The 13,559-nt window shown below is 50.7% G+C and overlaps 1 protein-coding gene across 1 annotated transcript; it reads right to left on the bottom strand.

Annotated features, from left to right (window-relative positions):
- Positions 1-8,709: 8,709 nt before the first annotated feature.
- Positions 8,710-9,920, bottom strand: LOC128309937 (uncharacterized). Its single transcript, XM_053046453.1, has 2 exons — positions 9,657-9,920; positions 8,710-9,588 (listed from the first exon to the last, which is right to left on the bottom strand). Exons 1-2 carry the CDS (start codon positions 9,918-9,920, stop codon positions 8,710-8,712), a joined length of 1,143 nt encoding a protein of 380 aa, XP_052902413.1.
- Between the last annotated feature and the right edge of the window lie 3,639 nt (positions 9,921-13,559).

Below are 13,559 nucleotides of genomic sequence, written 5' to 3'. Positions count from 1 at the left end.
TATCTTTTGTCCGCCATCTTGTTCGCCATCTTGGCCGCCATCTTGTCCGCCATCTTGGCCGCCATCTTGTTCGCCATCTTGTGTCCGCCATCTTGGCCGCCATCTTGTCCGCCATGTTGTCCGCCAGCTTGTCCGCCATCTTGTCCGCCACCTTGTCCGCCATCTTGTCCGCCATATTGTCCGCCATCTTGGCCGCCATCTTGTGTCCGCCATCTTGTCCACCATCTTTGCCGCCATCTTGTCCGCCATCTTGTTCGCCATCTTGGCCACCATCTTGGCCGCCATCTGGGCCGCCATCTTGTCCGCCATGTTGTCCGCCATCTTGTGTCCGCCATCTTGTCCGCCATCTTGTCCGCCATCTTGTCCGCCATATTGTCCGCCATCTTGTCCGCCATCTTGGCCGCCATCTTGTCCGCCATCTTGTCCGCCATCTTGTCCGCCATCTTGGCCGCCATCTTGTGCGCCATCTTGGGTCCGCCATCTTGTTCGCCATCTTGTGTCCGCCATCTTGTCCGCCATCTTGGCCGCCATCTTGTACGCCATCTTGTCAGCCATCTGGTCCGCCATCTTGGCCGCCATCTTGGCCGCCATCTTGGCCGCCATCTTGTCCGCCATCTGGTGGCCACCATCTTGTCCGCCATCTTGTCCGCCATCTTGTCCGCCATCTTGTCCGCCATCTTGTCCGCCAACTTGTGTCCGCCATCTTGTCCGCCATCTTGTCCGCCATCTTGTCCGCCATCTTGTCCGCCATCTTGTCCGCCATCTTGTCCGCCATCTTGTCCGCTATCTTGTCCGCCATCTTGTCCGCCATCTTGTCCGCCATCTTGTCCGCCATCTTGTCCTCCATCTTGTCCGCCATCTTGTGTCCGCCATCTTGTCCGCCATCTTGTCCGCCATCTTGTCCGCCATATTGTCCGCCATCTTGGCCGCCATCTTGGCCGCCATCTTGTGTCCGCCATCTTGTCCACCATCTTTGCCGCCATCTTGTCCGCCATCTTGTTCGCCATTTTGGCCACCATCTTGGCCGCCATCTGGGCCGCCATCTTGTGTCCGCCATCTTGTGTCCGCCATCTTGTCCGCCATCTTGTCCGCTATCTTGTGTCCGCCATCTTGTCCGCCATCTTGTCCGACATCTTGTGCGCCATATTGTCCGCCATCTTGTCCGCCATCTTGTCCGCCATCTTGTCCGCCATCTTGGCCGCCATCTTGGCCGCCATCTCGGCCGCCATCTTGTCCGCCATCTTGTCCGCCATCTTTGCCGCCATCTTGTCCGCCATCTTGTGTCCGCCATCTTGTCCGCCATCTTGGCCGCCATCTTGTCCGCCATCTTGTCTGCCATCTTGTCCGCCATCTTGGCCGCCATCTTGTTCGCCATCTTGTGTCCGCCATCTTGGCCGCCATCTTGTCCGCCATCTTGTCCGCCATCTTGTCCGCCATCTTGTCTGCCACCTTGTTCGCCATCTTGTTCGCCATCTTGTCCGCCATCTTGGCCGCCATCTTGTCCGCCATCTTGTCCGCCATCTTGTGTCCGCCATCTTGGCCGCCATCTTGGCCGCCATCTTGTCCGCCATCTTGTCCGCCTTCTTGTCTGCCATCTTGGCCGCCATCTTGTCCGCCATCTTGTCCGCCATCTTGGCCGCCATCTTGTCCGCCATCTTGTCCGCCATCTTGACCGTCATCTTGTCCGCCATCTTGTCCGCCATCTTGGCCGCCATCTTGGCCGCCATCTTGTCCGCCATCTTGTCCGCCATCTTGTGTCCACCGTCTTGTCCGCCATCTTGTGTCCGCCATCTTGTCCGCCATCTTGTCCGCCATCTTGTCCGCCATCTTGTCCGCCATCTTGTGTCCGCCATCTTGGCCGCCATCTTGTCCGCCATATTGTCCGCCATCTTGGCCGCCATTTTGTCCGCCTTCTTGTCTGCCATCTTGTCCGCCATCTGTCCGCCATCTTGTCCGCCATCTTGTCCGCCATCTTGTGTCCGCCATCTTGTCCGCCACCTTGTCCGCCATTTTGGCCGCCATCTTGTCCGCCTTCTTGGCCGCCATCTTGTCCGCCATCTTGGCCGCCATCTTGTCCGCCATCTTGTGTCCGCCATCTTGGCCGCCATCTTGTCCGCCATGTTGTCCGCCATCTTGTCCGCCATCTTGTCCGCCACCTTGTCCGCCATCTTGTCCGCCATCTTGTCCGCCATCTTGGCCGCCATCTTGTCCGCCATCTTGTCAGCCATCTTGTCCGCCATCTTGGCCGCCATCTTGGCCGCCATGTTGGCCGCCATCTTGTCCGCCATCTTGGCCGCCATCTTGTCCGCCATCTTGTCCGCCATCTTGTGTCCGCCATCTTGTCCGCCATCTTGTCCGCCATCTTGTCCGCCATCTTGGCCGCCATCTTGTCCGCCATCTTGTCCGCCATCTTTTGTCCGCCATCTTGTCCGCCATCTTGGCCGCCATCTTGTCCGCCTTCTTGGCCGCCATCTTGTCCGCCATATTGTCCGCCATCTTGTCCGCCATCTTGTCCGCCATCTTGGCCGCCATCTTGTCCGCCATCTTGTGTCCGCCAACTTGGCCGCCATCTTGTCCGCCATCTTGTCCGCCATCTTGGCCGCCATCTTGTCCGCTATCTTTTGTCCGCCATCTTGGCCGCCATCTTGGCCGCCATCTTGTCCGCCATCTTGGCCGCCATCTTGTTCGCCATCTTGTGTCCGCCATCTTGGCCGCCATCTTGTCCGCCATGTTGTCCGCCAGCTTGTCCGCCATCTTGTCCGCCACCTTGTCCGCCATCTTGGCCGCCATCTTGTCCGCCATCTTGTCCGCCATCTTGTTTACGCCATCTTGTCCGCCATCTTGTCTGCCATCTTGGCCGCCATCTTGTCCGCCATCTTTTGTCCGCCATCTTGTCCGCCATCTTTGCCGCCATCTTGTCCGCCATCTTGTCCGCCATCTTGTCCGCCATCTTGTGTCCGCCATCTTGTCCGCCATCTTGTGTCCGCCATCTTGTCCGACATCTTGTCCGCCATCTTGGCCGCCACCTTGTCCGCCATCTTTTGTCCGCCATCTTGTCCGACATCTTGGCCGCCATCTTGGCCGCCATCTTGGCCGCCATCTTGTCCGCCATCTTGTCCGCCATCTTGTCCGCCATCTTGTCCGCCATCTTGTCCGCCATCTTGTGTCCACCGTCTTGTCCGCCATCTTGTGTCCGCCATCTTGTCCGCCATCTTGTCCGCCATCTTTTCCGCCATCTTGTCCGCCATCTTGTCCGCCATCTTGTTCGCCATTTTGGCCACCATCTTGGCCGCCATCTGGGCCGCCATCTTGTGTCCGCCATCTTGTGTCCGCCATCTTGTCCGCCATCTTGTCCGCTATCTTGTGTCCGCCATCTTGTCCGCCATCTTGTCCGACATCTTGTGCGCCATATTGTCCGCCATCTTGTCCGCCATCTTGTCCGCCATCTTGTCCGCCATCTTGGCCGCCATCTTGGCCGCCATCTCGGCCGCCATCTTGTCCGCCATCTTGTCCGCCATCTTTGCCGCCATCTTGTCCGCCATCTTGTGTCCGCCATCTTGTCCGCCATCTTGGCCGCCATCTTGTCCGCCATCTTGTCTGCCATCTTGTCCGCCATCTTGGCCGCCATCTTGTTCGCCATCTTGTGTCCGCCATCTTGGCCGCCATCTTGTCCGCCATCTTGTCCGCCATCTTGTCCGCCATCTTGTCTGCCACCTTGTCCGCCATCTTGTTCGCCATCTTGTCCGCCATCTTGGCCGCCATCTTGTCCGCCATCTTGTCCGCCATCTTGTCCGCCATATTGTCCGCCATCTTGGCCGCCATCTTGGCCGCCATCTTGTGTCCGCCATCTTGTCCACCATCTTTGCCGCCATCTTGTCCGCCATCTTGTTCGCCATTTTGGCCACCATCTTGGCCGCCATCTGGGCCGCCATCTTGTGTCCGCCATCTTGTGTCCGCCATCTTGTCCGCCATCTTGTCCGCTATCTTGTGTCCGCCATCTTGTCCGCCATCTTGTCCGACATCTTGTGCGCCATATTGTCCGCCATCTTGTCCGCCATCTTGTCCGCCATCTTGTCCGCCATCTTGGCCGCCATCTTGGCCGCCATCTCGGCCGCCATCTTGTCCGCCATCTTGTCCGCCATCTTTGCCGCCATCTTGTCCGCCATCTTGTGTCCGCCATCTTGTCCGCCATCTTGGCCGCCATCTTGTCCGCCATCTTGTCTGCCATCTTGTCCGCCATCTTGGCCGCCATCTTGTTCGCCATCTTGTGTCCGCCATCTTGGCCGCCATCTTGTCCGCCATCTTGTCCGCCATCTTGTCCGCCATCTTGTCTGCCACCTTGTCCGCCATCTTGTTCGCCATCTTGTCCGCCATCTTGTCCGCCATCTTGTGTCCACCGTCTTGTCCGCCATCTTGTGTCCGCCATCTTGTCCGCCATCTTGTCCGCCATCTTTTCCGCCATCTTGTCCGCCATCTTGTCCGCCATCTTGTGTCCGCCATCTTGTCCGCCATCTTGTCCGCCATCTTGGCCGCCATTTTGTCCGCCTTCTTGTCTGCCATCTTGTCCGCCATCTTGTCCGCCATCTTGTCCGCCATCTTGTCCGCCATCTTGTTCGCCATCTTGTGTCCGCCATCTTTGCCGCCATCTTGTCCGCCATCTTGGCCGCCATCTTGTCCGCCATCTTTTGTCCGCCATCTTGTCCGCCATCTTGGCCGCCATCTTGTCCGCCATCTTGGCCGCCATCTTGTCCGCCATCTTGTCCTTCATCTTGGCCGCCATGTTGTCCGCCATCTTGTGTCCGCCATCTTGTCCGCCATCTTGTCCGCCATCTTGACCGCCATCTGGTCCGCCATCTTTTGTCCGCCATCTTGTCCGCCATCTTGGCCGCCATCTTGTCCGCCATCTTGGCCGCCATCTTGTCCGCCATCTTGTCCGCCATCTTGTCCGCCATCTTGTGTCCACCATCTTGTCCGCCATGTTGTCCGCCATCGTGGCCGCCATCTTAACCGCCATCTTGTCCGCCATCTTGGCCGCCATCTTGTTCGCCATCTTTTGTCCGCCATCTTGTCCGCCATCTTGGCCGCCATCTTGTCCGCCATCTTGGCCGCCATCTTGTCCGCCATCTTGTCCGCCATCTTGGCCGCCATCTTGTCCGCCATCTTGTCCGCCATCTTGGCCGCCATCTTGTCCGCCATCTTGTCCGCCATCTTGTCCGCCATCTTGTGTCCACCGTCTTGTCCGCCATCTTGTGTCCGCCATCTTGTCCGCCTTCTTGGCCGCCATCTTGTCCACCATCTTGTCCGCCAACTTGTCCGCCATCTTGTCCGCCATCTTGTGTCCGCCATCTTGTCCGCCATCTTGTCCGCCATCTTGTCCGCCATCTTGTCCGCCATCTTGTCCGCTATCTTGTCCGCCATCTTGTCCGCCATCTTGTCCTCCATCTTGGCCGCCATCTTGTCCGCCATCTTGTGTCCGCCATCTTGTCCGCCATCTTGTCCGCTATCTTGTCCGCCATCTTGTCCGCCATATTGTCCGCCATCTTGGCCGCCATCTTGGCCGCCATCTTGTGTCCGCCATCTTGTCCACCATCTTTGCCGCCATCTTGTCCGCCATCTTGTTCGCCATCTTGGCCACCATCTTGGCCGCCATCTGAGCCGCCATCTTGTCCGCCATCTTGTCCGCCATGTTGTCCGCCATCTTGTGTCCGCCATCTTGTCCGCCATCTTGTCCGCCATCTTGTCCGCCATATTGTCCGCCATCTTGTCCGCCATCTTGGCCGCCATCTTGGCCGCCATCTTGTCCGCCATCTGGTGGCCGCCATCTTGTCCGCCATCTTGTGTCCGCCATCTTGTCCGCCATCTTGTCCGACATCTTGGCCGCCATATTGTCCGCCATCTTGTCCGCCATCTTGTGTCCGCCATCTTGTCCGCCATCTTGTCCGCCATCTTGTCCGCCATCTTGGCCGCCATCTTGTCTGCCATCTTTGCCGCCATCTTGTCCGCCATCTTGTGTCCACCATCTTGTCCGCCATCTTGTCCGCCATATTGTCCGCCATCTTGGCTGTTATCTTGGCCGCCATCTTGTGCCCGCCATCTTGTCCGCCATCTTGTCCGCCATCTTGTGTCCGCCATCTTGTCCGCCATCTTGTTCGCCATCTTGTGTCCGCCATCTTGTCCGCCATCTTGGCCGCCATCTTGTCCGCCATCTTGTCAGCCATCTTGTCCGCCATCTTGGCCGCCATCTTGGCCGCCATCTTGTCCGCCATCTGGTGGCCGCCATCTTGTCCGCCATCTTGTGTCCGCCATCTTGTCCGCCATCTTGTCCGACATCTTGGCCGCCATATTGTCCGCCATCTTGTCCGCCATCTTGTGTCCGCCATCTTGTCCGCCATCTTGTCCGCCATCTTGTCCGCCATCTTGGCCGCCATCTTGTCTGCCATCTTTGCCGCCATCTTGTCCGCCATCTTGTGTCCACCATCTTGTCCGCCATCTTGTCCGCCATATTGTCCGCCATCTTGGCTGTTATCTTGGCCGCCATCTTGTGCCCGCCATCTTGTCCGCCATCTTGTCCGCCATCTTGTGTCCGCCATCTTGTCCGCCATCTTGTCCGCCATCTTGTGTCCGCCATCTTGTGTCCGCCATCTTGTGTCCGCCATCTTGTGTCCGCCATCTTGTCCGCTAACTTGTCCGCCATCTTGTCCGCCATCTTGTCCGCTATCTTGTGTCCGCCATCTTGTCCGCCATCTTGTCCGACATCTTGGCCGCCATCTTGTCCGCCATCTTGTCCGCCATCTTGTCCGCCATCTTGTGTCCGCCATCTTGTCCGCCATCTTGTCCGCCATCTTGTCCGCCATCTTGGCCGCCATCTTGTCCGCCAGTTTGTCCGCCATCTTGCGCGCTATCTTGTTGCGGAAGGGGGGGAGGGGGATGGAAGATGTTACCTCTTGAACAACATGCTCTCCTGGTATCGGAAATCTGAAAACAGCTGGTTTGTATGGTAATTTGGTGTTTAAACATTGCATACCTTACGGCGCATTGCATTACAAGTTGGTTGCAAAGTTAGTGTATAAACATTGCATACTTTTAGGCGGGCAAAATTACCAGGTGCTACCTCTTCCGTGGATGCTCTCCTGGTACTTTACATTCAAAAACTGGTAGTTTTCGAAGAAATTTTTCACGACCAACGGGAAAGTTAGTGTTTAAAAATTGCATACCTTTCGGCGGTTTTTGAGCTAAATTGCTGCAATATTTGACTCGACTAACGGGAAAGTTAATGTTTAAACATTGCATACCTTTCGGCGGTTTTTGAGCAAAATTGCTGTACAAGGTGCTACCTCATCCGTGGATGCTTTCCTGGTATCGGAAATCGGAAAACAGCTGGTATCTATTTTCGTGTTCTTTTTTTAATTTAGATCAACGATTTCGCGGCGATGATCTTCAACCGTATGGATTTAGAAATGGAAATTTTAAAACAATTTCAGTCTAACAACGATGCAAATGTTACCGAGATTACAACAATGTAGTTTGAACAGTATTCTACACGGCGATATGATGAAGTGTTTGGACAGTTTGGGATGGGTGGACAAAAGCTGGACCTACAATCCAGCTTCGATTAAGTAATAAACAAGCAAGACAGAAATGGTATTCCAAGAACCATGAGGTATGAAATATCAAACGGAAAACAGAGTTCTAATGATGGCAATATGATTTAATTCATAATCTATGACAATGCTAGCTATTTCGTAATACACTGACAGATTGTGTCGGTTATAACATCATTACCGGCTTGCAAACTTGCAGAAATTGTGACAATCGAAATACTAAACACAATACTGTTTCGAAACACGTAGGCTGGACATTTTCACGGTTCAATCGGGGAGAGAAAACAATACCACACCACGAGTATCGCAATGGCAATAGCTTGCGAATATTGCGGAAGTGAAAATAAGCATGGTTTCTATTCTAGCATCTAACGGTAGGATCATTTACGAACAGATGAAAAAATCCCATTCAAGAAATAGAATACATGAATAGGTTGAAGTAAAAGGGCATATAAGGGTTCACGGGGCGGCCAGATGGTGTATTGGTAGCGCAGTCGGTCTGTACAAGACAGGACCACGGAAAAATTTCATTTCGACCACCAAACCTCCGTACGCAGCACTGACTATCCTACGGGTAAATAAAGTAAAAAAAATAGAAATGGTAGGCTTAAACATCCTGAAGATGTCATGCCGATAAAGAAGAAGGAGTTTGAATACACTGCATACTTCTCTTGCGTAGCCGTGTAACCGGGCCGATATAGCTAATCAAATAGAAACAAATGTTTTATATAACCAAGGATATATAAAATCCAAGGATATTTTCGATCAATTTTCTACCTGTTTAATTAGAATTTGTGCTATAAATTAACTGTGCTGCTACATTCCCAAAAATCGCACAATCGGCACAAGTTGTTTGGGGCCCCCAACACGGCGAGGTCCTAGGCGACCGCCTACTCCGCCTTCCGTTTGATCCGCCGCTGTGAGCAGTAACGAAGTTTAACTGTTACATTGAAAACCGACACATACATATGTTTTAAAAGCACACTGATTGTTTATTATTGAACTTTGTACAGAATGTAAAGCTAAGCACACGCATGGAAACCTTCATCAACCTTCAACCGCATGAAAACATCAAACGTGACAGAGGTGATTAATGTTTGTCGGCTTCCTAAAACTGCAAAAGCATCATCACCAGCGAGTAGATAAATTGTACAACCGTTGCGAAGAGTTCGGTAGACAGTTGGTACATTCCACCGCACATGAAACGCAACGGGACCCGTGCCATGCGGATCGTGATCAGCAGTAACGCCTTTGTTTGCTGCACTGCACCGATCCAAGGTGTTGCGTAGACGGCATACGCTTGCTCCTCGTGCAGCACTTCCATCTCATCCACTTGCCAACAGTACTGGAAAAACTCCAACAGATAGATCATGATCATGCTGCACGACAGCGCAAGCTCGCTCAGATCACTGTTTGTCCTGCATAGCCGTAGTCCGTTGATTGCCAGCAAGCAAACGATTAGCATCAGCTCGAACAGGATGCTGCCGTTCATCTGCTGTTTGATCGTGCCGATATGCTGCAAAAGCGACACCTTGTACACGGCCCGGTCCTTCAGAAAGGCTACCAACTGCTGCGGATCGTGCGGAGCGGCGGCATACGAATCGTTCAGGATGCGCAGCTCGATGGTGAGGGTGAGCAGAAAGGTGCTGGTAATGACGTAGCTCCCGAAGAAGGTGAACATGAGCTGCGTGTTCGATAGGTGGACGTATAGACGAAACATCACCTTAAAAAGCGCTGGCCAGTCTGAAGCATCGAACGGTAGGTAAGTGACCGTGGGCAACAGAACGTTCTGTTTGTATGCCTGCAGCTCGGTTAGCGTGAACCAGAATATGAGTGTCCCTATCTGTATGCTCAGCAGTGTGGATAAGAAACGTCCTGCCAGTCGGATGGTTCCCGAGCGGATCTGTTCCGCACGCTCGTTAAGATGGTGAAACTCCGAAGCGTTGATGAACTGCGCCGTGTGTCGTAATTCCGTCCGATAGATATTCTAGAAGAATAAGATAAATTCCATTCTGTTTACTTCAACCCAAAACTAGTGGCCCGATGGGTTCGTACAATTGCAATGACGCGGGAAAAGGTAAGCAAAATACCACCGAATTGGTTAAACTGCTGTGCGAACTGCGCCAATGAGGTGGTGTTCATGCAAATGACGCCAAAATTGTACGCGATAAGTAACTGCCCTAGCTGCAGCAGATAGAATGCATACTGACAAGCATGTGCCAGGCGTGAATCGTCGTGCAGATGAATCCCATTGATCGTGTCCATCCAGCGGATCCATCGTAGGAAGCAAATGTTTGAAAGCTGCCCGGATGTGTCCATTGCTTCGTTGTATCCTCAAACTAAACACGATCTCATCGGTGTGTGTGGTGTTTTATAGAGTGTATCTTAGAACAAAACTTCACTGCGAATGTCACGTCGGCTGATTATAGGGCAGCTATGCTGTGCTTTGTGATAATCTTCCGTGGAGTTAGCGTTTGCTCTTTGATCGCCCTTGGAACACATGTACAAAGGAGGTTAGCAAATGTGTGAATACGCGTCACGGGCGAGAAACCTTTCATTACTTTTAAACTTTGATGCAACACCACTGTACGGCTTTGAGGAATACTGCTAAGGTGAGAAAAAATTCCATCTGTATCAAATTGTTACAATTATGTTTACTTTCGGTTTCATAGTAGTGGTGGGTCATACGATTAATTTTCCGACCCGACCCAAAGCGACGGAGCCGGGTATCGGAATCGATTCTGGTCCGTGCGTGCAACGGGTCGGAAATTCTTACGGGGAGGGGGGAGGGAGGGAGTATGTAATTACGTGACAACAAAACAAGAAACTCCCCTACAATTCTTTTTCGAACTAAGAAATCAAATCCAGAACTCCTCTATAAAAAAATGCGGACAATTCAAAACATGCTTTCACCCTCCTAAGAACTACCACATGTGAAATAAAAATCTCTTTCAAGAAAGTCCATTTTGTATGACAACCCTTAGTCCAACCCATTTAACCTGGACAAAACAGCGACGCTATTCACGGCGGGATCACTCATATGTTTTATTTTGGGTACATTTTTGGCCTAACTTATACAACCAAACATTTTTGTGTGCATCGATGTCTAACAACGTGATTTTTTCATTTATTTGGTATAAAGCAAATAAAGGCTAATAAAATTTTTAGGCTATCCGTTTATTTCCCGTTTATGTAGGCTGTACATAGGAGTAGGCAACCCGTTTATGGTAGCACACAGCTACCGGAGTCGTTGCACTTACTGTACTTACTGAACCTACTCCTACTTCTCAGGATAGCGAAAGTCAGGACACCAAACTTAGGGGACTTGGAGAGAAGGTCGGATGGAAGTCGTCTAGAATAGTTGGAATGGAGATTTACGTGTAGAGCAGGGATTCTTAAAATAGTTTGCGTAAGAATAACCTTACGAACAGCGGCGAAACAAACGGTAGGCGGAGTAGGCCCCTTCTTACTCCGCTTTTCGCCTTGTCTCATTTCAAGTCCCCGCAATGTCCCTCTTCCCTAATGCATCGTTTTTGAAAATTAGAGGCAATGGATCCTCCACTGGAATTCTGAAGTGTACGCAAGGGAGCTTTCTTTCCGAGACTTTGCTGGTGTTGTTAGATCATGTTTGAAGTACACCTCCCTAACACCGAAAATGCCGATAATAATTAAAAATTCCGCCCTGGGCCTCCAAGAGGATTGATCCTCCACTGCTTACGAAACTAGGAGTTGTAGTATGATGAGGAAGATGAATAAAGATCAACGAGTGTCTCGAAGATCGTGACAAGAATCGATGAACGGATTGGAGTATGGTGACCAGCGCATGTTCTTTTGACTCTATTTTGAAAATAGTTCAGCTTCAATTCAACGACAATTCCACCCTTTCAGCAGAGCTAAAATGTTTATAAAATTGAGGATAGCTGTACTTTATACAAGGAATTGGAAGACAATATGCATGCAATAGGACGTTGTTTATCTTGTCCTCTAATGTATCAGTACAAATATACTGCACAATATATAATATACAATATACTACCCTAGAAATATACTAATCCTATACAAATCACTATGCAAATGTACAAAAAAGGCTCGGGTTACGACAATCTAAACCGTTCAAATCACCTAAATTAGAGGTTGTACATTTAATTTCCGTTACTCGAAATCAAAGCCAAAGTAGTAGAAAATATGGAGTATATTTACTTATTATTTTACATAATGGAAATATGTTGTTGCTATTATTATCTTGGAAAGTTTTGGTAAAAGCAAATAGTCTGTACCTAGTTTGTCCAACACGAAACAACAGAACCTTCTTACGGTCAATTACGGCGACCAGAACCAATTATTCCATGGTAGATCTTTAAGCACGTACATAATGATGATATTTATTGCTGCAACGAGCTTGACGCATATAAGCATGCAACAGCCGTACTACATAGGCAAAGGTCACTGCATGTGATATAGTAGCAAGCACCTAGTTTCCGCTGCACAGATTGCAACAACGTTTTCGGAGCAACGCGCAAATAAATACCGTCCCATATGCGTGGCAACGTGAAACGATTGGAGTGATTTATCGATTTTCCAATCCCAACTCTCTATCTTTCTCTCTCTTTCTATCTCTCAGTCGCTTTCCCGCATCACTGTATGCTTTTCATTTGCTCCTTTTAACATTCCCTCAATCATGACTCTCTCGCTTTGACCTGTTCATTTGGCGTTCGGTGTTTTGTATTACTACCTACCACGTAACGGCTGCTGGGATGCATGAATGAAACGTGTAACAGTTGGCTGTAATACACTGTTACTATGGTTTCCGACCGTCTGCTTTCATTTCGAGAGCGCGCGTATTTTCCCCTACCTATTGGGGGTGAGCGAACATTGCGAATGCGTTGCTAGGTGAGTGGAAAAGTAACTTGGAAACATGGGCAATGAGACGAAGATAAAAAAAGCATCCGACCTGATAGAACAAAAACGTGAACTCAAGGGAGAATGAAGTAAAAACAACAAAAGAAGGTAAAATGGATGACGTGAGCGTGAGAACGAATGGGAGAGCTTTTTGTGTAGGAATTGTTTCGTGAGCGTGAAGGATCTTCCAGCATCAGGAAGGATCTTAAATTCATGATGTATTTTCAATTACCTTTCCGTACGTTTGGTTTATGTGTTTGTCACTCTTTTCGCACCTTGTTTTGATCTTGTTTCTCTTTTTGTTGTTCTATTTCTTACACTTCGTGGCAGACTTTCGTACACTTCGAAACTTTGTCCGTATGAATATTTATAGCTGTGTTTTATCTTGTTGAATTTTCTTAGTGTCGACTTCTAACTTTCCCTTCTTCACTTTCTCTACTAACACACATACACACACACACCGTTTGCTAAACAGTTGCTTTATTTTAAACTTTGTGATTATTTTTGTGTTGCTAGCTTAAGAGTGTTCTAACGTTATCTTTCCTTTGTTTTTCGCCCTCCATCCCCACGCTTATAATCTACCGGTGCCTTGTTGAAATATTACTTTGCAAGTTATGCAAAAACCAACATTACCGCACCGCATCAGTACAAAGGGACGGCCAGCCGGGTATTTGCCCGAGATACCGGGATTGGGGATCGTCTGAAGGTTTTCCCAAGCAAAACTTACTTTCTGTACAGTTTTTAATCTACCACACGCGTTTCCCTCGCCCTCCTCCCTTTCCCTTTCATTCCAAACGCCTTTACACCCCGCTTACGTTGGTCGCTTCTGCCTGGGCACTGGCAAAAGTTCATTGAGAAAATTGTTTTCTCATAAAATGATGAGCACTCTTGGGTCGGGCGGCCATACGCAAGGAAAGGATTTGCACCTACGCGTGTAAATGTGCCACATTTGCGTCCCCATGCTCCGGTTGTTTTGCTTACCACTCCTCATCCAGCAGGGCGTAGCTTTTCATTACAAATTAATTTGCAAACCAAGCTGCACTTTTTACGGAACGGGTA

Source organism: Anopheles moucheti, chromosome 2 (assembly GCF_943734755.1).
Source record: "Anopheles moucheti chromosome 2, idAnoMoucSN_F20_07, whole genome shotgun sequence".
NCBI classification, from domain to species: Eukaryota; Metazoa; Arthropoda; class Insecta; order Diptera; family Culicidae; genus Anopheles; species Anopheles moucheti.
This window is presented reverse-complemented; position numbering and strand designations above follow the sequence as displayed.